The 25,144-nt window shown below is 44.7% G+C and overlaps 1 protein-coding gene across 3 annotated transcripts in view; it reads left to right on the top strand.

The window, feature by feature from the left end:
- The window catches only part of LOC146360039 (calpain-8-like), a 95,480-nt gene that overhangs the window by 65,204 nt on the left and 5,132 nt on the right, over window positions 1-25,144 (top strand). For all 3 annotated transcript variants that reach the window (XM_084828690.1, XM_084828692.1, XM_084828691.1), the window contains 8 exons: window positions 790-1,001; window positions 3,031-3,067; window positions 3,511-3,576; window positions 5,097-5,154; window positions 7,370-7,434; window positions 13,336-13,404; window positions 19,729-19,807; window positions 22,429-22,545. In XM_084828690.1, coding sequence (XP_084684816.1) covers window positions 790-1,001; window positions 3,031-3,067; window positions 3,511-3,576; window positions 5,097-5,154; window positions 7,370-7,434; window positions 13,336-13,404; window positions 19,729-19,807; window positions 22,429-22,545 — 703 coding nt within the window. The remainder of the gene's footprint in view (window positions 1-789; window positions 1,002-3,030; window positions 3,068-3,510; window positions 3,577-5,096; window positions 5,155-7,369; window positions 7,435-13,335; window positions 13,405-19,728; window positions 19,808-22,428; window positions 22,546-25,144) is intronic.

The following is a 25,144-nucleotide window of genomic DNA, read 5'->3' on the forward strand; positions in this document are numbered from 1 at the left end:
GGCCAAGATATTTTGCTGCCTGAGGCAAAGAACAAGATGGCGCCCTCTCCTGTTCCATGTATAAAAGCCAACTTGACCTGTTTCTTCAACACTGGCAATGGAACAGCATCCTCCGCTCCACCTGAAGGCAGCAGGTTAGCTTAGGGGGCACAGGGCAGGCTGCTTGGCATTCAGCTCTCTCCTCCAACACCTTGCTGCTGCCTCCCAGCATCCTGCCTGAGGCGACCGCCTCACTCTGCCTAATGTTAGGGCCAGCCCCGCTGTTAAGCATGTGTTCGCAGGTAAAGCATCTGGAAAATGTTGTGTTGGACATGAATAAAACAAGCATGGAAGATCTGGAGACATATCTCTCACCCCACTTTATCCTTGCTGGTCTTTGCATCTACACTCATGGACATTTTATGCAGGAGTTCAGTGTGAAGGAGGAATAAGGCTTTGTTCAGCCTTATTCCTTACAAGGAATACATTATGTATTGCTTATTCCTCTTGCACATCAAAAGGAGCTCCTAGTAAGCAGGGGTGGACTTGCCTAAGCACACTTTGGATTCACCAAAGGAAAGGGCCGGCAGCTTCAACCTTTAGTAAGTCCCCCTTGGTGTCCAGCAAGGAAAATGTGCAGGATAAAGTTGAAGGGATGCTCAGCAGTCCATTGTGTGTTGGGCAGGGAAGCGTTAGCCAATGAAGTCTAACATGCATGGCTTATGCACTCACTTGGCTGGAATGTTTGTTGTGCCCTATATCTTAGAGGCTGCTTGAAACTAATTTTTCCACTCTTTTTCATCTCACTAGTTGAGAAGTCAAACTGACGTTCATCTAAGCAGAGAGTTCTTCTTGACGAACAGACCTGTAGCTCGTTCTGACACATACGTCAACTTGCGTGAAGTCTCAAATCGATTCCAACTGCCTCAGGGAGAGTACCTTATTGTGCCATCCACTTTTGAGCCTTTCAAAGATGGAGAGTTTTGCCTCAGAGTCTTCTCTGAGAAACAGACTAAAGTTCAGTATGTATCTTCTCTTGGAATGTGCTGAAAGGTGGCAACCCATGTTGCCTGCAGCATAGGGAAGCCTTATCTTGTTCAGTTGTCTAACTGGGTTTCTGTTTCATGCCTTTTTTGCTCTTTGATTAAGCCAGGGTGGGCAACCTGAGGCCCTCCAGATGTTGGACTCTGACTACCATCACCCCAACCATTGTGGCCAATGGTCAGGTGTTACGGGTTTTGTAGTCCACCAGCATCTTCAGGGCCATTGGTTGCTCACTCATGCATTAAGAAGTCATGGCTATTCAACCATGCTCCAATGTACCTGCTGTCATAGTGACTGGGGTGTTATACTAAAAGATGTATGAGAAGGTAGTTGGGGCAAACCTAGGAGTTTGGCCAAGGTAAACCGAAATACATATACACATATAAATAGGACCCAAGATAAATGAGGGGGGGAATCCCCCCCAACCAATCTTCCCCTCCATTCTCCCTTCCTTCACCTGCACCTGTTTAACCTGTTCCTCCTCTTCTAAGTGCAATGAAATATGTAATTACTTGGTTTATTTTTAGGATCAGGGCGAAAGTTGAGTCTGTGTTTATCTGGAAATTGTAGGAAACGGGAAAAAAGCATACAATTTGGCACTGGAGTACTAAATTAAAATGATATGTTTTGGCCATGGTATTTATTTTATTTTTATTTATTTACCATGTTTATATCAGCTACCTGATAACATAGTTCTCTGAGTGGCTCACAAAGATAAAATGAATAAGATACAACATTTAAAATACCAATAAAAATGGCAGCATAAACATTTCCAGCAGAGAGACATTACCAACCAAAGACAGTATAACTAAAAATACACAATATTCAAGCAGTGGGATAACCACTGAGATTTTAAGACTACCAAAGGCTGGGAGAATAAAAAAGCATTCACCTGGATCCAAATGGACCATTGAGAAGGTGCTAGGTGAGCTTCTCTGGGGAGGCTATCCCATAGCCAGAGGACCACTGCTGAGAATGCTCTCTCCCTAGTAGCCACACACCTCACTTCACTTGGCAGGAACACATGGAGCATAACATCTGAAGAAGAACCTTAAGGTATACATGTCTGCTCAGATGTAAGTCCCATTAAACCGTAAAGCAGCCTTCCCCAAACTGGTGCCCTCCAGATGTTGTTGGACTTCCATCAGCACCAGCCAGCAGAACCATGGTCAAAAATGCTATGAGTTGTAGTCCAAAACAACTGAAGGGCACCAGGCTGGGGAAGGCTGCACTAAGGGCTTTCCTGGATAAGACTGTGGCAGATCTGGTCTTGGATCTGGTTACCTAAAGGACTGCCTGGTCCCTTACAGACCTGCCTCAGACATCCTGCATTCTGTGCCTTCATCTCAGGTCATCAGGCAAGCGAGCAGAAGGTAAGGCCGTCTCAGTGATGGACCTGTGGAATACCCCCGAAGTGGCCCCTTATCACAGTCCCTCTTGTCTATTTGATAGAGATCAAAAGCATGTTTAATTCAACAGGCATTTAATAGGTAATTCTCCTGCTGTTTACAACAGGTTTTTGAATCAACCGCTAAGTTAGTCGGTCATCATTTTAATTTGCAGTTTTTACAGTTTATATTTTTTTATTTTTTTTTTATTTTGCTTAATTTCATTGTATTTGCTGAGGGCGTAAGCCACTCTGAATGTTGTAAGACCAGGATGGGGTTCGCACAATCGTGGGGATAAAGGAAGCCATCATGGCTTGGCCCCCTGCCTCTGTGCTTGCTGCGTGGCAGTTGTTTACATAATTCCCGGTGCTGCGGGTTGGTGTGTCGTGTGAACTGGGCCTGTGGCTCCACGAGGGTGGCTTCGAACTCCCTCTACAACCCCTGCTGCACATCGTGGGAGTGTACAGTGGGCACAAAGCCAATTTGTGGTTCACACGGCACGCCAGCTTGCGCGGCAGCACGGGTGGCTTCTTTTGCCCATGCAGTTGTGTGAACCTGGCCCAGGAGATATGCCCATGTTATAATAGTAATAATATTCTTTCTTTCTCTTTAATCTCAGGGAAATTGGTGACACTGTGGCTGCAAATCCATATGAGGTAAATAACTTCAACAGGGTCAAATTAACAGAGCCCAGGTCTTATTGCTGGGAGAGCTGAGGCCCTCATGTTGTAGGCTGGAGTATCTCTGTTGCATGCTAAGGAAAATGGAGCTTTAGTTTGTATTGATAGAAAACTGAAATGCTGCATCTTACAACATAAGATCACAATGAAAACTGACATGCCGCATCTTACAACTTAAGATCACAATGCAGACTCTGTAAGCTTTTGTGTAGAAAATGCAACCTTTGTAGTATCTTGGTATTACTTCTTCATGGTAGGACAGTCATATGATTTATATACAACAGCATTAAGTAGGCTTCATAGACTTCTGCTGCTTTCAGAGCTTATTTTGGTAACCAGGGGGTCCTTCACAGGAAGCCTCAGACCCCTAGACATTCTGGTAAAAAGGTGGTATTATTCAAGATCTCTTCTCTTTTTAGCCTCATGTTGCAACCAAGGACATCGACAGTGAGTTCAAGAGCCTGTTTCAAAAGCTTTCTGGGGAGGTAAGAGAGTCACTGTGGGTATAAATAAAGATTCAGAATTACCTTGTAGACAATGTCTGTCTGTTGGTGCCTTCCTTTTTACTAACACAACTACATCACTGCTCCACCTTGAAATATTAAATGGTAGTGCAGTCTTTTCTTCCTTCATAATTTCTATTGCTATACAATCTCAGAGTATTTGCTTTGTTTAATGACTTCACTTAGACCTGCCATTCTGAAGACTTGGAGTGGTGAACAGTTTGAAGCCTAAAATTCCATTAATACACCTGGAGTGGGGGCATTAGGGGCTGCAAAAAAGGCTGGAGGGGGCCTGTATGCAACCCTATGTGCTGGGTTAGACCCTATGTGCCCTATGTACCAAGACCTCTGCTCAATATCAGATCTGTTGCATAGATACCTCAAGGAATAGTGTGAACATAACTTTGTCTCCTTGGACCTCTAGCTATTCCTAACAGGCCCACCAACTGACAGACTTTATCCCTGGCATTTTATCACCAGCTCACACATCCAACAACTGAGGATCATATCCACTAAAAATAATTTTTGGTTTAACTTGGAGAAAGCCTAGCTATAAGGAACTGGACCTGAACTTATGAATTAAGGAACATGTGGCTGGAGCTGAGAAGTCTCCCTTGGGGTTTTGTTTCAAATTGGGTTACTTGCAGGTAGAGGCTTGGCTTAGAGCAGGGGTCCCCAGCCTTTTTGGACCCGTGGGCACATTTGGGAATTTGAGAAACTGCTGTGGACACCACCACAGAATGACTCCCATGGAGGATGTGGCTAGTCACATAATAGCCACCATGGGGCCTGGCTAGTCAAAAGCGAGCTAAAGAGGTTGTGAGGAGAGAAATAGTGAGCCTAGAGGCTGGGAGAGAGGGGGAAACAGCAAGGCAAAGGGGTAAAGAAAGAGCGAGGCCATGGGCTGGGAGGAGGAGAAACAGTCAGTAGCTAAAGGTATGTGTATGTGGGGGGAGAGAAATAATGAGGCTAGAGGCTGGGAGGGGGAAATACCAATGCAAAGGAGTAGAGTAGTGAGAAAGAGCAAGTCTAGAAGCCTGGAGGGGGGAGAAAAAGAAAGTTTAGGAGGTGGGGAGAGAAACAGTGAAGGTATGGGCTGGGAGGGAGGGGGAAACAGCAAGGCAAAGGGGTAAAGAAAGAGCAAGGCTATGGGCTGGGAGGAGGAGAAACAGTAGCTAAAGGTGTGTGTGTGTGTGGGGGAAATAATGAGGCTAGAGGCTGGTAGTGAGTGGGAAATAGCAAGTCAAGGGGATAGGGTGCGGGAGAGAGAGACAAAGGCTAGAGGCTAGAAAGGGAGAAAAAGAAGACGGCCCTGCCGTTTCCCAAGTGTTTTATTAAAAACGTTTTTGTTTAAGGGGACAGGAAGTGGAGAGCTTCGTGGGCACAGCTGAAGGTCCCTGTAGGTACACTGAGACCCCTGGCTTGGAGGGTCTGGTGACCATGGCTGTGCCCCTTTTTATTGTGAGCGATTGCGAAGTCTCTGATTTGCCTCTTTTGTGCAGGATTGTGAAATGACTGCAAACGAACTTCAGACTATTTTGAACAGAGTGATATCAAAGAGTAAGTTGCAAGGAGATCTTCATGACTGTGGAAGATGGGCATGAGAATCACAAACGTATAAGTACTATTATCCAGAATCATATGCCGATTGAATCTGAATATGTTCTTATCCCGAGCAGCCAGTATGCTGATTCTTGTATTGGTTACTGTTGCTACTGATTAGTATATTATTTTCATAGTGGTTAATACATTTTTGCCTAATAGAACCAGAAATACTAACAACTGACATTTCCCAAATTGTTCATTTTCTATGGCATATGGTAGAGATCTCACAATTCTTGTAAAAGTAATTTAGGATCAGTGCAAATGCATGAGCGTTTGGTATGGGTACCATTTATTTCCTTTCGTTTGCACCACGAATGGCAGGGAAATAGTGTGGGTAAAGGTTTTAGTGGAAGAAGGAGCATTTGGCTCCCAAGAAATTTGTTTTTCCCCACCACCATCCAAGAGTAATACAATACATATTATATACATCAGTCGATAAGACATGCCTTCTCTGAACTACTTAAATAAGATATATACATTTGCACAGTCGCTTGTATATACATTATATGTTTCTTATGCAAAAATTATTGTTTACCAATAAACAATTTTCTCTTTTTTATATATCCAATCCATAAATTTTATAAATAACTAAGGGCACAATCCTATGGTTTAGATGCCTGTAAGACTCTAAACGCAGAAGCTTAAGGGCATCCTATGCAGAGCAGGAGTGGCAGAGGTGAATTTTGCCTCTGTGCTCTTCCCGCTCTGCATTTTGGTGTGTTGGAGTGGGAGGGAAGCAGGCTGGGGAGGCCTTGGGATACGTCATATCCTGGCTTCCCCAGCCCCCTCCCCTTCCTGCCCACTGGCATGCCCCTTTTACCCCCTCTCCAAGGTTGCAGAAGCAGCCAGCATTGTTCTCTCTACGAGGGGGAGGGGGGTGGGTAGCACGGATTCTAAGACCTGCAGTTGGAGCACTGTCTCCAACCTTGGATCCAGGAATCTAAATTATCCTATGACCCCCACCCCCGCTTATGTCTAGGGGCCATAGGATTGCTCCCTAAATCAAGTTATTGAAAAACAAAACTGAATGTCAGGATATATTGCTCTATGTGTACAGAAACAAAGCAATTAGATTAGCTTTGTGTGAAATGAGCTCTGTGGTCATGGTAAGTTGCACCACAAACAGTGAGAAGGATCCATGGATTAATGTCTATATGAGTAAACCATGCTCCAGTCTTCCCCATGGCCAACAAATTCAAATTCAATACATTCTATAAAATAAAACATAACAGGTGAAATTATGCTCAGAAACACACACACACACACACACAATAGACCACATACACCCCAAATGTGGACATTATTACTTGCAGCATTTATTTTAAAGCTTTTGTTATACCTTAGATTTTATGTGAGCTTGGATTTTTGTTGTCATTGACAGCAACTTAATTTCATTTATGAACTAATGCTTTTTTGTTTTGCTTTTTATTTTAAAGTGTTAATAGTAATACTAGTAAGAGTAATTAATATTAATGGCAGGGAGAGTTCATGGGTTCATGGCGAAGCACTAAGACAGCTGTAATACTTCCTTTGTATTTGTATGTAATATTTTTATTTTATTTATATCATCATCATTTATTTGTACCCCATTTTTTCCTCCAAAACATTAACAGTAACACTACTAGAATAAAGCTATAAACAAACTTTCAATTCAAGACTTAAACAACAAATCAATGAATAAATACAAAATGCATAAATATATCAAACAAATAATAGGACAATAAAATACAATAGATATTTTCACCAAAGATACACATTAACCAAATGCAATACCCTATTCTAGTAGCATTATTTTAAATAGCATTTTAAGGCCATCTTTCCAAAGTCCTCTCATCTGCTTGATTGTTCTTTTTTCTTTCTCCTTGTGAGTATGTGTGTTTATATTTCCTTTTTAAAATATTTAAAATAAAGGTGTGTGTGTTCTTTTAAAGCACGATGACAGCTGCTTTCTCACAAAATCAGCACTTGCCCGGTAACCACATCTTGATTTTCCTGTAATCTTCCTTCTGTGCGGTACTGAACTGTCTTCAGAATGATGTAGCAGAAATAAGGAGTATATTTTGCCTTAACCACAGAGGCTAACCATGCGCAAAGATGACTCCCTCGTGTTTCCTTGGGATGCAGATAAATATTTGTCTAACATTTTTTTTGCCTCTTCTTTATTGTATAGGAACAGACATTAAAAGTGATGGATTCAACATAAACACCTGCAGGGAGATGATCAGCCTTTTAGATGTATCCTTTAAATGTCACTCTTCTCTACTGGATTTCCCTTGTGAACCTTTTGACTAGATAAGGAAAGATTTACACTTCTCATTTTCCCGGCACATCTGTCTTCACTTGCTACAGGCATAAAGCACAGAGTGTAGATCTTTATGGCAAGGGAGTAACCCTTTATTGCTAGTTGTGTGGTTGGTTGGTTCCCTGTGGTCTTGCGTTTTGCCTGGATGCACAAGCGTATTTCTCCAAGTGAGCCCTGGCTGGGCATAGCAGCAGTTACCTGTGCTGTTATATAGGTAGCTGCTGCTGCTGCTATAAACTGCGTGTGTAGTCCAGTCGGACCATACATTGCTCTCCATTTATACATGAAGAAGGTGCATAGGGAGAACTAGAGAACTGTAGGGAGGGGATAAATTGGTAAGCCAGCACCGGTCCCTCCTATCCATATGGCTCAGAAGGTATGGAGGAATAAGAGATGGAGGATCGGCCAATCATCACAGTGTGTTCTTCTCTCGCAGGAGAGTAATTAACAGTGCAAATGGCTTAACATGCTAGAATGGATTTATTATGGATGTGTAGCCAGGTGGCTGGCAGAAAGCCACAGGCAGGCCTGGTAGAGAGGGCAAGCTGTAATCTAGAGGGACAAGTCTTGCTGCTTCAGCAGATCTCAGAGTCTTTGCATAGGAAAAATGAATACTAGAAATGGACCAAGGCGGGCTCTTCATGCTTCTTCAAATCTCGGCTCAGCCATGCCATCTGTAAAGATGGGCTTTTGGCATGTCCGTCTCCTCACACCACCCTGAAGGTTTAAGTCCTGACTTTTACAACTGGTTCCTTTTCTGCTCCCAACTTTTTTTTTTTAATTTAAAACATTTCTATCCCACCCTATATCATAAGATCTCGGGGCGGCGTACAGATAAAATCAATTTAAAAGTATAAAACAATAAATAGTTTAAATACCTAAAACATATTAAACTATTAAACAAACTGTTACCAGTTAAAATCTAAAACTATCAGATGGGGCTTTCATCATGCTATCGCCTTGCCTCATTGATGGAATGTTATGGGTGGATGGGGGGTCATCACGTTGTCATCTGCCACTTGTAACTCTCCTGTGCTTTCCCACTGTATTCTTCTGTCCTTTTTCTTATCCCAGAACATCCATTAAGGCAGAGGTGAGGGACTTCAGGCCTGTGGGCCAAATCTGGCCTTCCTGGAGTCCCAGTCCAGTCCTCCAGGGTTCCCCAGATGAACACACTCCCTTTTCCCCTGGCCACCAATTGTTTGGTGGTTTCCTGGTTTTTGCGCAGTTATAAGAAGGTTGAAATATCTCTCCTAAGCTAAGATACTGACAGTAAGAGCTTTAAGCTAAAATGTGCTGGTGTTTGGGGTATTTTTAGTGATTTTGCGCCCATCTCTTTGCCTTTGTCCCTGCTCATCACTGCAATGCGGCCCCCGAGAGCTTCTCTGAAATCAGATCTGGCCCTCAGGCTGAAAAAGGTCCCTCACCTAAGTTTTAGAGTGCTTCCAGATGGACAGCTCTTAGCACTGCCAATCCAAAGGCATTGTGCAGTTATTCCATCTTTCCCTCCTTAACAGATTTTTTGTGGTAAGAAAAAGACAGAAGAAGCAGTAGGAAAACAAGGGAGGGCAGGTTACGAGTGAAGGACAATCGGCTTCTTCACACGGAGCTTTTATCCTTCTATTGAGATTGGTTACTCATGGACATTTGCGGGTCCTTTAGATGATGTTGTCAGCCTCCAGGGCGTCTCCCACACTAAATGACATTTATTCCATTTTTTAAAAGATCGGAGATAATGAGCTTTCAAATTACAGGGCTTGAGTTCCAGTTCAGTTCCCTCATGAAAAAGGAAAACTGACAATGAGAGGTGCTAGACCACAGCGCCATCTAGTGGCTGTATAATGAAACATATGGAAGACTCAGATAGGGGGAAAGGGGGAAAGGAAGTGCATGTAAAGGGGGTATGTCATGATCTTGCATTTAAAAAGGAAGCAGAAAGCCCCATTTTAAAAGCAGGATTTTAGGCTGGTGTAGAAATGCTCAATGTCATCTGGAACATCCCCTCACCTGCCATAAAATTCCATGAATGGGACAGGATGATTACACAATAAAACTATCCTCTGGAAGTACTTTTGGTTTGTGCTTGCAGAAGGAGGAGGTGGCAGAGAGCTGAAATAGTAGAATAGATTGTACCACTATCACAAATTTTGAATGCTCCCCTGCATTTAAAACACACAGGCACACACAACTCCTTGAACAAGGAAAACTAGCAGATCAGGGAGGGGCTTGGGCTAGGACCTCTCTCCCTGATGTGCTCTATCTACCTACCTACCTACCTATCTATTTTCAGGGAGTTTTCTTTGTGGGGGACAACTAAAAATAGGTAAACCCCCACCTGCAATCTCAAGAGTACAGTTTATTCTACCCCTTCCAGATTATCCCATCTCTTTCTGATGCATGTGGAGCCCAGGCCTCAATTTCTTCCTTTGTCACCCTCCTCAGTTTCCTTTCACTCCTTACACTGCACACAAGTGTATCTATCGTCTTCCCCTTTATCTGTTCCTCCCCTCTCAATCCATGTGTCAATCCATGCTGGTCTGTATGCCTCTGTCTTTCTGTTGATCTAGCCATGACCTTCTCATTTTCCAATTCCTCTTCAAGTTTCTTTAATTCCGGAGACAGACAATAGTTCTTAAGAGAGTTGAAAGTGGTATGATGGGAGGCATTGTTGTCTTCATTTCACATCCACATCTAGTTTCCCACTGTCATATCTGAAACACTACAAAAATCTGTTACTAAGCGCAATAATAGTATGAGTCTACACATCAAGGGCAAAGATGCTTTTCTCACTTTCCACAGTTGGAAAAAAAATGTTTTCTGTCTCCATCCAAATAAATACTTTCTTGAATCACCCTGGCCTCAGTTAACCTGCTCTTCCACTGTCATTGACCCCCCTACTTCATAATGTATCTGTTTTATGTATATTATGAGCTTTCCACACAAAGCATTTATTGTGTGCTCATCATTCCCTACTCACGGTTGTTTATGGGTTCTTTAGACAACGTTGTGACCCTCCAGTTTCACTTTTGTGTCTAAGGAGGACTTTCAGAAAGTTTTTTTTTAGAGCAGGGAAAATGTGGTACTTGTGAAAGTGAAAGAAACTGCTTTTATCATTTGTGTATTTGTGTTATTCCGCAATACCACAGGGCCACCTAGAGGTTATGTAGTGGAAAAGCAGGAAAGAAAACACTCTTCATGCAGTGCTTGGATCTCAATTCCACGATGAAACCAAAAGTTTATTGCAGAATAGCTTCGACTATTGGGTGGTATAGAAATGTAATAAATAGATAGATGATTGATAGATAGACAGACAGACAGAGTGCATTAACAGCCTTGTGTAGAAAAGCCCTATAACCCTTTGGGCAGGGATTAAATTATTACTGTTAGTAGTATAGCTGGGTAATGTTTAGACCCTAGACATAATGTTCTGCTCCCCCCCACCGCTTAGACAACCATGTTGCATTACTTCAGTTGTGAAGCACAATTAACACTTCTCTTCTCTCCCTGCCCCCATCCCCAATTTTGTGCTTTACAACTGCCTTACATTCCTGATATGTTAGAGCCAAAACCCAACAAACTGTTTGCCAACCTTGATTTTAAAAAAGGTAAAACTCTGAGCATATGCAGTTTTCACATTTTCAACTCACTTAAATCATGACTACAAGAATAAAATGGAGTTTGCTTCTGCTGCCTTGATGCTAAAGGTGTTTACTTGGGAATAAGCAGCTTTTTGTTGTAGAAAAGGATAATATGTTTTTAAAGTAAATATAATAGAATGAACATCTGTAACCGTGTATGTGCCCAGCCAATCAGTCATCTCCTGACCATAAAATATTTTTTAAAACGAGAAGAAAGGATGCTGCAGCAAGCAGCGTCAGCCCCAGTTGGCCCTGGCCTACCCATGCTGGTCCAGGTGTCGATGCTGAGCCTGTTTGCCTCTCCCCCCATCACCTGCCACCCTCTCTGAAGTCCTTTGGGAGCCCCCTAAGCTTCAGCCTCGGGGTCTGACCCTAGCCGCCCCAGTGACTACTATTATCTGAATGCCCCCTAGCATACTGTTCACTGGTCCATAGATAGGAAAGAACAATTGCAGTAATGCCTTCTGTCTAAATTGAGAATAATAATCATCAGCCTCATGGCTAGGTTGTGGGGATGAGCACAAGGGCTGTAAAGTTCTTTGTGCAAATAAAGAGCTATAGAAGTAAGAAAAATATTAGCTTCCCTTTGCTTATTTTGAAGTGAAGCAGGAGTGCAGCAGACCCAGTAACATGGCTGTGAGGTCAGTTCTTTGCTCATACAAGGGTTCTAACAGGCTTCGGGTTATTCATGTCAGAACTGGATGCAGAGACCTGGTTCACATGTAACAAGAAGCCACTGTGCGTGAATTTCCTCTCAGGGCTTCTCATTGTAGTGGCGGCCGCCATTTCGAATTTTCAGCTGCAGTGGGGCAAGCCGTAGCTTCTCATTACATTCGAACCCGATGAAGGTGGGTTGTCGGGGTGGTTGACGAGTGCCGTACCTTCTCATTACATGCAAACCCGGCGAGAGTGGGTTGTTGGGGTGGTTGACAAGCCACCAAGAAGCCATGGGCTCTTTTAGGGTTGCAGGTGGCTTGTCAACCACTCCAACAACCCACCCTCACTGGGTTCACAAGTAACGAGATGCTACCATGTGCTCCTGCCACACCCTGAATATTCAAAATGGTGGCCGCCTCTGCAACAAGAAGCCCCACAGGGAAGTTCGCCCACGGTGGCTTTTTGTTACGTGCAAACTGGGCCAGAGTCTTGCTTATTACTCTAAACATTTTGCTTTGTATTCAGCAGAATTTCTCCTAACCAAAATATATGAATAAATAAAATGATCTGTTTAGAACAGAGTCACTCTCTGCCTCTTCTATTTAGCCCCCAGTGTGATGTAATTGGACTGCGACTGGAGTTCAAGTCCCCACTCAGCCATGAAGCTCAGTGGGTGACTTTGGGCTAGTCAATGATTCTCAGCCTAATCTACCTCACAGGGTTGTTGTGAGGATAAAATGGAGAGGAGGAAGATCATTTATGCTGCCTTGGGCTCCTTGGAGTAAAAGGCAGGATATAAATGTAATTAATTAATTAATATAAATCAATCAATCAAATAGGGTCATTCACTTTGGAGACAATCCAACTCTGTTGTAATCAATGGGAGGTGCATTGCACCCATGCAGCCTGATCCTATGCACGCTTCCTCAGACATGTGTCCAAGGTGTTCCATGCATAAGCATGCATATAATCACAGCTTAATAATGATATGTGCAATTCAGCAATATATGCCATAGTAAATGTCCTGGTAGTATGGCATAATTGAAGTTAAGTCCAGTGTGGACGTACTACGTTCCGGCATAATAGACCAGTAGCTGCTGCTTGTAACTCCCTGTGAACCTTCTGAAGGCAGAATATGATAGAAATATAATAAATATATGATGGGATTTATGCAGCCTAAAATGTGTGTGTCAGATTTTAAACTTGAGTGGGTTTGGTTTTTTTTACAAAAAGACTTATAGCACATGGCTGCTTCTTACAGTCCAAAGGGTGAGCATGATCTATGTAGTCCAACAAAAACTATAATAAATCCCTCTGCAAAAGAGAGTCCAGGCATCACCACACATCCTTATCTCAGCAAACTGGAAACAGCAGGTGTGTCTCCCCTGGGTGTGCTGAAAGTGCAGGTTCATGCATCACTTAGAGTGGCACAGTGTACATTTTAATGAGTCATTTATTTTTATTCAGTTCAGAAGCTCTTACTGGTTAAGAAAAAAAAAACTTCTTTGCAATCTTGAACTAGACCTTAACACTCTCCAGAACCATGGAACCGGTACCTTGGGACTCGTAGAATTCAAGATACTTTGGATGAAGATTCAGAAATATCTGGTATCACCCCCCCACACACACACACACCCCTTTCTAAATGCAACCTCCTGAATGATAAATCCTTAAACAGATGATAAATTGGGCTCTAGGATGCAATCCTATGCATGTTTAGATAGAAAAAAGTCCTACAATTCCCAGCATTCCCCAGCCAGCATGCTGGCTGGGGAATGCTGAGAATTGTAGGACTTTTTTCTGTCTAAACATGCATAGGATTGCGCCCTTAAAGGCCAGAAATATGTATCCGTGTAGCTGTGGGATGCAGGGCCTCAATTTAGGGTTTAATTCAGGGGTGTGGAACCTCTTTCAGGAGCTTGGTTCAGGGGTATTGAACCCAGGGCAGAATTCCATTTCGAAGAAGCTCTCAGGGGCCATATTCCAGTGGTGGGTGTGGCTGAAGACAAAGGGGTGGGCTCAAAGGACTAAAAAGACCAGCATATGTTAGTGTAAAGCTCTTACTGCCATGTAACTAAGGGCTTCTCCACATGGAGCTTTTATCCTGCTATTGACATTGGTTACTCACAGAGGTTTGCGGGTCCTTTAGATGATGTCGTCAACCTCCAGGGCGTCTTCCACGCTAAATGACCTTTATTTCATTTTTTAAAAGATTGGAAATAATGTGCTATCAAATTACAGCGCTTGAGTTGCACTTGAGTTCTCTCATGAAAAAGGAAAACCTGCAATAAGAGGAGCTAGACCACAGCGCCATACAGAGGCTGCATAGTGAAACATATGGAAGATTCAGATAAGGGGGAAAAGAAGGGGAGAAAGGGGGAGAAGGGAGCACATGTAAAGGGAGTCCATTGTGATCCTGCATTTAAAACAGAAGCAGAAAGCCCCGGTAAAGTTGCGGGATTTTAGGCTGGTGTAGAGATGTTCTAAGCCTTCACAGCGGGATTTCAACTTTTTAGAGCAGGGAAAATTGCACAAATGCTGGGAAAGTACCAAATGATCAGTGGTTGGGGAAAGGGCTCTGGTCACATGGAGAACCCCAGAGGGCTGGATTGGGACCTCAGGCAGGCTGGATTTGTCCCCTGGGCCTGAGGTTCTCCACATTTGGTTTAGTTCCCGATTGTCTTGCATCCCACAGCCAGCCAGCCATATTTTTAAATTCTTCCTCCCTGCTTGAACTCCGTTTATCTCACTCAAGTAAAGTTGAAAACTGTGATAGACAAAATTCTGATACTTGAATGGAGCAAGGCAAAGGGAGGAGCCTGGAGAAAATACTCTAACCAAACCATCTATGTTATTCAATGCTTATGAGTCCCCTGATACTGAGCAACGTATCTGTACACGATGCCAGGCCAACGCAGATAATTCTTACACAGACCAGACTGCTATGGTGTCAAAAGCACAAAGCAAGAACTAGAAGTGCATAATCCAAGTTTATGCCTCCAGCCACATTCATAACATGCATGCAGCATATTAAGGGATTAAGCACTGGACAACATCCAAAGAAAACATTTACCCACTTAACAAATGGGGAACGCTAAGGACAAGTGTCTCTAGTTTGATAGACAATCTGTGAATTTATGGCAGAAAACTCAAAACCCATGGAAAATAAGTCACTCAAGAAAGTGAACCAAGCCACATCACAAGCTATAAAATTGCTCTTCATTCTCTTTCTCATTGTTGTTATCACCCCCTTGCTTGCCAGCCGAGAACCAGGAAGCAAGTAGGCCAAGACATTTACTGCTCCTCACCACCACCACCACTGTTGCCTGGGTCAGAGTGAGAGGCAGGCGAACAAGCAGGTTATAATGGTGAAGAGAAGAAGCAACTTCAGGGGGCTCTTGTCAGGGGGCACCTGCTTGGATGTGGGCCCTCAGCAGTTGCCCAACCATGCCTGGCCCTGGCCTAAACACAGGAAAACCTGGGACCCCATTTTGGCTGTCTGGGTGATCTGCAATTGGATTGTCTGGTGTCTTTTCAAAGATTAAAAGCAGCGGGGATGAACTGGGTGGGACCATGGAGCTAGAGGAGGGGTTTGAAACCCTTTCCTCTGCCACAATTTGCACAATTCCCTTCCCTGCCCCCCAAATGCTAATAGACTTATAGAATCATAGAATAGTAGGGTTGGAAGGGGCCTACAAGGCCATCGAGTCCAACCCCCTGCTCAATGCAGGAATCCAAGTCAGAGCATCCCAAACAGATGGCTGTCCAGCCTCGTCTTGAATGCCTCCAGTGTGGGAGAGCCCACCACCTCCCCAGGTAATTGGTTCCATTGTCATATTGCTCTAACAGTCAGGAAGTTGTTCCTGATGTTCAGCCAGAATCTGGCTTCCTGTCACCTCAGCCCATTATTCCATGTCCTGCACTCTGGGATGATCAAGAAGAGATCCTGGCCTTCTTCTCTGTGACAACCTTTCAAGTATTTGAAGAGTGCTATCATATCTCCCCTCAGTCTTCTCAAGGCTAAACGTGCCCAGTTCTTTCAGTCTCTCTTCATAGGGCTTTGTTTCCAGTCCCCTGATCATCTTTGTTGCCCTCCTCTGAACCCTCTCCAGCTTGTCTGCATCCTTCTTAAAGTGTGGTGCCCAGACCTGGACACAGTACTCCAGATGAGGCCTAACCAGTGCTGAGTAGAGGGGAACTAGTACTTCCCGGGATTTGGAAGCTATGCTTCTGTGAATGCAGCCCAAAAGAGCATTTGCCTTTTTTGCAGCCACATCACATTGTTGGCTCATATTCAGCTTGTGATTGACAACTGTTCCAAGATCCTTCTCGCTTGTAGTGTTGTTGAGCCACGTATTCCCCATCTTGTAACTGTGCATTTGGTTTCTTTTTCCTAGGTGCAGAACTTGGCATTTATCCCTATTAAATGTCATTCTGTTGTTTTCTGCCCAGCGCTCCAGTCTATCAAGATCACTTTGAATTTTGTTTCTGTCTTCCAAAGTATTAGCTAACCCGCCCAATTTTGTGTCATCTGCAAATTTGATCAGCATTCCCTGCACCTCCTCCTCCAAGTCATTAATAAAAATGTTGAAGAGCACTGGGCCCAGGACTGAGCCCTGCGGTACCCAACTCGTTACCTCTCCCCAGTTTGAGAAGGTCCCATTGATAAGCACTCTTTGAGTCCAATTCTGTAGCCAACTGTGGATCCACCGGATCGTTGTTTCATCTAGCCCACTTTGAGCTAGTTTGCTCATCAGGATATCATGGGGCACTTTATCGAAAGCTTTGCTGAAGTCGAGGTATACGATGTCTACAGCATTCCCATGGTCTACAAGGGAGGTTACTTGATCAAAAAATGAGATCAGATTTGTCTGGCAGGACTTGTTTTTGACAAATCCATGTTGGCTTTGAGTAATCACTGCATTGTTTTCAAGGTGCTTACAGATGGATTGCTGTATCATCTGCTCCAGAATTTTCCCAGGGATTGATGTCAGACTGACTGGTCTGTAGTTCCCAGGTTCCTCCTTTTTACCCTTTTTTAAGATAGGGACAACATCAGCCCTCCTCCAGTCATCTGGCACTTCCCCCGTCCTCCATGATTTCTCAAAGAGAATAGACAGCGGTTCTGAGAGTTCTTCTACCAGTTCCTTTATGACTCTAGGATGCAGTTCATCTGGCCCTGGAGGTTTGAACTCATTCAAAGTAATGAGGTGTTCCTTGACCATATGCCTGTCGATCTCAAGCTGCAATCCTGCCCCTTCAGCCTGCACTTCGCCTTTGCCAGGGGGGTCATAGACCCTCTTTTGGGAGAAGACTGAACCAAAGTAGGAATTGAGCACCTCTGCCTTTTCTTTGTCATCTGTTATCGTTTTGCCATCCTTATTTAATAGCTGAACCACCATTTCTTTCCTCTGCCTTTTACTATGCACGTAGCTGAAGAAAGCCTTTTTGTTGTTTTTAGCATCCCTCGCTAACCTCAGCTCGTTCTCCGCTTTAGCCTTCCTGACGCCATCCCTGCAATTCTGTGCTACCTGCCTGTACTCTTCCTTTGTAGCTTGGCCTTCTTTCCATTTCCTATATTTGTGCTTTTTTGTTTTCAGGTCATCCCTAAGCTTTTTGTGAAGCCACATTGGCTTCTTCTGTTGTCTTCCACCTTTTCTTCTTGTTGGAATTGTTTGTGATTTTGCCTTGAGAATTTCCTTTTTTAAAAGCTCCCACCCGTCTTGGACTCCTTTTCTCATTAGCGTCGCTTGCCATGGGACCTTATGGATCATTGTTCTGAGTTTGTTAAAATCAGCTTTCCTAAAATCCAGGGTACACGTTTGACTACACTCGGCTTTTGCTTCCCTTAGAACCAAGTACTCAAGTGCAATATGGTCGCTTTCCCCCAGAGTTCCTGTAACTGCTACTTTACCCACTAAGTCATCTCTGTTGGTTAGGATCAAGTCAAGGATAGCCAATCCTCTAGTTCCTTCCTCTACTTTCTGTAGGAGGAAGTTATCCGCCACACAAGTCAGGAATTTCCTGGAGGGGCCATGTTTTGCAGAATTTGTCTCCCAACAAATATCGGGGAAATTGAAGTCCCCCATTACTTCAGTCCCCCATCATGCTTCCTTAAAACATTGGCTATTTGCTTCTCAAAAGTTTCATCCTCGTCTTCTCCTTGGTTGGGTGGCCAGTAGTAGACTCAGACCACCAGGTTCCTTTTATTCTTTGCTCCATTTATTTTGATCCAGATGCTCTCGATGGGGCTACCAAGCTCATCCTCCTGTATTTCTGTGCAGAGATATACAGTGCAACCCCACCTCCCTTTCTGTTCCTCCTGTTCTTTTTGAACAAGTTATATCCTTCAATTGCTGTATTCCAGTCATGAGAGTCATCCCACCAAGTCTCAGTTATACCTATCAAGTCATAATTTCCCTGCTGTATTAAGAGTTCAAGTTCGTTCTGTTTGTTTCCCATACTCTGGGCATTAGTATATAGGCATCGAAGACCATGTGCTTCATAGTCTGGCTTTCTTCCTACATGTGTCTGAAGACTATTATTGGGCGCTATCAGAGCTGTTCTCTCCGTTGCAGTGCATGCGCCTACGTCCATTGTTACCCCCAACATTACATCTCCTTTCCCCGTAGGATTCAGTTTAAAGCCCTCCTGATGAAGTTCTTCATGCTGTGGCCAAACACATTCTTCCCATCCTTTGTGAGGTGCAACCCATCCCTTGCCAACAGCCCATCTTCCAGGAAGTATAGCCCGTGGTCCCAGAATCCAAATCTCTCTCGTCGGCACCACCTTCGTAGCCAGTCATTCACCCGGAGTATTTTTCGTTCCCTTTCTACCCCTCTTCACTTGCTGGGGAGCGGGGGTGGCGGTGGCGGGAAAGGCAGGTACAACATGGGTATCCGGCTTTTTCCCCTCAGAGGGGCTATTAGCTGCAGTTTTGTGTGCACATGTGTGTGTGAGGGTATGATCAGGGAAAGAGTCCAGGGAGAAAAAGTCAGTCCCCCATCCCATGACAGTGTTCCCTATCCACTTTACTCCTGTGGTTGTTTTTAAGCTTTAAAAGAGACATGGGGTGATCCCCTCCACCTCATCTAGTTTGGCTCTTGGTTTATATTTTTCAAAGCTTGACTCAAATTATTATATTTGAGGATCACAACCTCAGATTAAGAGCGCAGTCCTATGTGTGTTTAGACAAGGAAAAGGCCTACAACTCCCAGCATGGCTGGCTGGGGCACGCTGGGAATTGTAGGCCTTTTCTCTGCCTAAACACGCATAGGATTGCATCTTAAGTATATTGTATGCGAGGTGGCATGTGTGTGTGGAGCGTGGGAGATGCCACACCTCTTTCCACGGGCAATTTTGGCATCTGCCACATGCATGAAAATGACATGAAAAATTATGTTAATTACTTACAACTAAAATAAGCAGATTAGCCCTCTGGCTCATCATACATTTCTTATCAGGGCCCTCAGCAGTCAACATTTTGATTACTTTCCCTCTACTGTAAAAATATGAAAGAACAAGCGTGGCAGAACTTCCCACTGAGTTATAGGCCAGAATAGCTTCTAATTACACAGCTAGAGCTGGATAAGAAACCATTTGGCACCGAGAACGGTCTGTTGTTCCTTTAAAGTATTAATCTCAATAGAGTTTTATATTACAGCCTTTGCCAGGGAAAGGGGTGATTTCTCAAGGGCCTATTTGCCATGTGGGTGGGCGAGCTGCCAGTCCTGTGCAAACTGTTTCCCAGGGCACACAGCTTGCCATTAGTTAATTGAATCCCCCCATCCTATCCGTCATTAACACTTTCAGAGAGAGCAGGCTGCCTTGCCTGGCAGGAAGAGCACTTGCACATCCTGGCTAACCAGATAGGTCTTCTAAAATTAGCCTAATATACAGCAGACAACAGGCTCTCCCTTTTCTTTGGCTTAGGAAATCTATAAGAAAGTGGATACTGACTATTCTGGAACCATAGATGCGCATGAAATGAGAAATGCTCTCAAGGAAGCAGGTCAGTACCGTGAGGCAATGGGTTCCCCACTGCCACTGCCACCGTCCCCCACACCCTCCAGGGAACTTGTTACAGGTTGATTGGTCTGCCAAGGAATCCTGTACATCTGCCACAGAACCCAAGTGCATTGCAAAGGATTCTGGGACATGTTTTAGGGTACCCATGCCTGTGAGGCACTGGCCAGGCCTGTTGGGCCTCACTGTTGCCCTGCTTTCCTAAGGAAATTACTCTCCCTTAACTGAATTAAGAATATGCTCTAGATCAGTGATGGGCAATTTTGGTGGGTCTTGAGGGCAATTTCAACCCCCTCGGACCTCTATAGGATCTGCGCTCCTGCTGCCGCCACATCATTGGCAAAAGAATCAGGGGTTTGCCACCGAATTTCAGCCGCAAGCGGCAACAGAGGCTGAAAAAGGACACAATTTGCTGCACCTACCGCTGAATTTCACCAGTGTGGCAGGGGCCATTCTACAGGCCATGGGACTTGCATGTAGCCTGGAGGCTGTGCGTTGCCTACCCCTGCCCTAGATTAACATATCTGAATCTGTGCCTGGCTGCGACAATGGACTGGATGAGGGCTAATAAACTGAAGCTCAATCCAGACAAGTCTGAGATGCTGTTGGTGCGTGGTTCTTCTGACCAGATGGAGGGTGCTCAACCTGTTCTGGATGGGGCTGCACTCCTCCTGACGCAGCAGGTCTATAGCTAGGGGGTCCTCCTGAAGCCATCTTTGTCACTTGAGGCTCAGGTGGCCTCAGTGGCATGGAGTGCCTTCTACCAACTTTGGCTGGTGGCCCAGCTACGGCCCTATCCAGACAGCGATTACCTGGCTTCAGTTGTCTATGCTCTGGTAACCTCCAAGTTAGATTATACCTTTGAGTTTGACAAAATGCATTTTGGCTACTATATACTGCAAACAGCACAAGCAAGTGGGTTCAGTATGGTGCCTGCATATTTTCTGTGTGTGACCCCTCTTGTATATGGGACTGTGGCAAAAACCCTCCACGTGTAAATGGCTACAGCCTACAGCAGCCAGCAGCCATTTCTGCGATGTCAGTGAATGGAAAAGCTGCTGCCATGATGGTGGAAATGGCTGCTCCAGCCTGTATCCTTGCAGCAAGGGCAACCCTGTTCATTTTTTAAAGAAAAAGATAGCTGCGCTTTCCCAACATTCCCCAGTAGCGGAGCACCTATCTTCCTCCCCCTCTCCACTTTCTAAAAAGAAGGAAACAGACTTTTAAAAGCCTAATTAGTCATTAGCCATCAGTATGTTTGCTAGCAATTATTTCCACAGATTACTATGCAAATATTTCCTTTCTTGTTACTGTTCTTTTTAATTATGCTGAGGAGTAGTTGCATAGAATCCTTCCTAGTTATTTTATTATGTGAAGTGGGCAAACAATATACATTGGTATAGAGTTCTTGTTCAACAACAGGACTTCAAGGGGAGTCTCCAGTGTGAAACTGCAGAACTTGAACTTATCAGTAAATGTGATGCTATTAATTTAGGCTTGAATTGAGACAATGGTTTCCCCTCCTACTACAACTGTTAATTTAACACAGTAAAGCTAGAACAATTGTAGCACTTGCATGTTGTGGCCATTGAACATAAGAACGTAAGAAGAGCCATGCCGGATCAGACCAAGGGTCCATCTAGTCCAGCATTCTGTTCACACTGTGGCCAACAAGCTGCCCATGGGAAACCTAAAAGCAGTGCAACAGCACCCTGGCTCAATTGTTCACAATATTTTTCTATATCCCCATAGGAAGCTGCCTTATACTAAATCAAGCCATTAGTTGATCTAGCCCACTACTGTCGACAGCGATGGGCAACGGCTCTTCAGGATTTCAGGCACGAGTTTTTCCTAGCTCTACCTGGAGATACCGGTGTTCGAACCTCGGATTGCACCTCCATGCAAAGCATGTGCTCTGTCACTGAGCTACAGCCCCTCCCTGTATATCTCTGCCAGAGGATAACATTTCATGCGTTCAATAAAGTGGACACTAGCTAGTCCATAAGTGTTTATGCCGCGACAAATCTATTAATCTTTTCAGTTGCCAGAAGATTCTTTGTTGTTTCTATAATGGGGGAAAGTGGCTGGCTTTTCTGGAGAAAAGAGAGATTATCTGTACCATGTGAGAAAATGCTGACTTCCCGCAAATATGTTTCTCCATCCAGGCCAGCAAATTGGGGCTGCAGTCAGTGCTTAAATGAAGCTTTAAAAAGGATTTAAAAGTATATTTTGTATGAAACTGACTCCCTGCAATGGATTCTGTTTGGCTGCAGCCCCAAGTGTGCATTAAAGCTGCACTAATTAGGTGCTTATCTTCCGAATATAGGACAAGAGAACTCCAGTGAAATGGCATAAAATACATTGCTTTTGAAGGCATTATGGGGGATCTTAGGTCTGTGACCACTTCAGAACAGTCTGTACTGGAAGGGAGTATATACTGCGGAGATAGCAGAGATCAACCAACCTGCCAGGATGAATAGCCAATAATCCTTCATCAGTGACTGTCTGTAGCTGTAAACCATACTAAACAGGTGGAATTAAACTGTGCAGTGGATCAGAACACAGCTCCACATCCCTTTACTAATTTTCGGATTACCTTCCTCATAGGCTTCATTCTCAACAACAAAGTCCAGCATAGTATAGCTATGCGCTATGCCTGCAGCAAGCTGACCATTGACTTTGATGGCTTCGTGGCCTGCATGATTCGCCTAGAGACTCTCTTCAGTAAGTTTTCTTGAAGCCAGAAAAGGGGGGGGGGGAATCTGCTGGCATGCTCCCCGCCCGCCCCAGGCTTTTGACTAACAAGTAAAAGATTTCTCCCTATTTTTAGCCTGAGTACAAAGAACAGTGTGTCAGTGAAAGACAGCCATTGCAAAACGTCTCCAGTTTGCAAAATTAGATAAGTAGCCAACTATCTCTGCTCCCAAGCCAGAACAAGGTCGCAAACCTGTCAGCCTCCATACCTGCCAAAGCACATACAGACACTCACAGAAGGCAAATTGGGGTTTTTTTCCCCACAAGACCCAATAGCAGTTGCTAACGGGACTGATTTGCAAACTTCCTGGTAACACACAGTGTGACTGCCATTTTGCTATGTATTGAACTGTGTAACAGGCCAAATGTGCCAGCCAGTGTATGACCTTTCCAGACCAAGGGGCTGGTTTGCCCAGGAATGCAGAACGGCCAAAGGTTTCAGACATCTCCCCATCAATTCTATCTTGTGTGCAGAAAGCACATTTTCTCAGCACTCATGCTGCAGTCATGAACTGCTGGGGCAGCCTGATTTTTTGCACAAGTTACTGCAGACACTACTCTTGTGAATATAATGTGCAATGTGAATTCATAGGCCTCTGCCAGATACTGCCTGCGACATCTGCAGCGATCAGCAGCACAATCTTTCCAACCCCTGTGTCTACAGTATTTTGTAATGTTTATACATTTTGAGTACTCTCATGTATCCTTCTGGATAGGTTGTCTGGGTTGGGAGTAGGAGGCACTGCACTACAGTGGTTCCGCTCCTACTTGGATGGCCGATTCCAGAAGGTGGTGCTGGGGGATTACTGCTCTGTGCCATGGCAATTGTGCCATGGGGTTCCACAGGGCTCTATTTTATCCCCCATGCTGTTTAACATCTACATGAAACCGCTGGGGGAGGTTATCCAGAGGTGTGGGCTGAGGTGCCATCAATATGCAGATGACACCCAGCTCTACCTCTCTTTTACATCAAAACCAGGTGAGGCAGTGACTGTTCTGAATCAGTGCCTGGGCATGGTAATGGACTGGATGAGGGCTAATAAACTGAAACTCAATCCAGACAAGACGGAGGTATTGTTAGTGGGTGGTTCGTCTGCCCGGCTAGGTGATATTCAACCTGTTCTGGAGGGGGTTGCACTCCCCCTAAAGGATCAGGTTCGTAGTTTGGGGGTGCTCTTGGATCCAGAACTGTCACTTGAGGCACAGGTGAACTCAGTGGCACAGAGCACTTTTTATCAGCTTAGGCTGGTATACCAACTACGCCCTTATCTGGACAGAGATAGCCTTGCTACAGTTATGCATGCTCTGATAACTTCTCGACTGGATTACTGCAATGCGTTATACGTGGGGTTGCCTTTGAAAACGGTCCGGAAACTTCAGCTGGTCCAAAATAGGGCAGCAAGATTGTTAACAGGGACTGGCCTGCGAGCTCATATTACGCCAGTACTTTTCCAGCTAGGGGTGCACGAAAGTCACTTACCTGCTCTCGCAGCTTGCTTCGCGGTGGGGGGGAGGCGCTTCACTGCTCCCCCCGAAGTTCAGGCCGGGGGGGGGGGAGGCTTCCCTCCTCGCCCGGCTGAAATTCAGGCCGGGGGGGGAGGCTTCCCGCCTCGCCTGGCCGAAATTCAGGCCGGGGAGAAGCGCCCCGTCTCCCCGGCCGCGAACTTCAAAAGAAAAAAAAAAAACGCCCCTGTGATAGGCTACGTAACGATTAACGTAGCCTATCATGGCTAGATCTGCAAAGTCAGCCGTGATAGGCTACGTTAATCGTCACGTAGCCTATCACGGGTGACTTTGAAAAAAAAAAAAGCGCGTACGCAAATGGCGACCCCCATAGGGAGCCGCCATTCGCGTTCCTTATTTGGTCCCTGTAGTCTACGTAAAGATTTACGTAGACTAAGGTGAAAATAAGGGCAACGGGGGGGGGGCAGGGGGGTGGAGAATTTCTCCCCGAACAACCTTCAGAGGACCGAATGCGTTGGCGCTCGGCCCCCCGAAGTTTCGGGGAGAAATTCTCCCCCATCCCTATTTCCAGCTGCACTGGCTGCCAGTCCATTTCCGGGCCCGATTCAAAGTGCTGGTGTTAACATTCAAAGCCCTTAACGGCTTGGGGCCAGGTTACCTGAAGGATCGCCTTCTCCCATATGTGCCTTCCCGAACCTTAAGATCATCATCAGCGGCCCTTCTCCGTGAGCCCCTGCCAAAGGAAGTGAGGCGGGTGGCTACTAGGAGGAGGGCTTTTTCTGCTGTGGCACCCCGGCTCTGGAATGAGCTCCCTAGTGAGGTTCGCCTGACGCCTACATTGTATTCCTTTCGGTGCCAGGTGAAGACCTTTTTATTTTCCCAGGCATTTTAGCATTCTAAATTTTTATCTTTGCTGTTTTAAATCTGTATTTTAAACTCTTGCACTGCTGCTAGGTTTTATTGTGGTTGTATTGTTATATTGTGGTTTTAATGTTCTGTATATTTTAAATTGTTTTATTGTGTGTTGTTTGAACCACCCAGAGAGCTTCGGCTATTGGGCGGTATAGAAATAAAATGAAATAAATAAATAAATAAATAAATATCA

Source organism: Heloderma suspectum, chromosome 1 (assembly GCF_057233095.1).
Source record: "Heloderma suspectum isolate Gila_16-S chromosome 1, 16-S_ref, whole genome shotgun sequence".
NCBI classification, from domain to species: Eukaryota; Metazoa; Chordata; class Lepidosauria; order Squamata; family Helodermatidae; genus Heloderma; species Heloderma suspectum.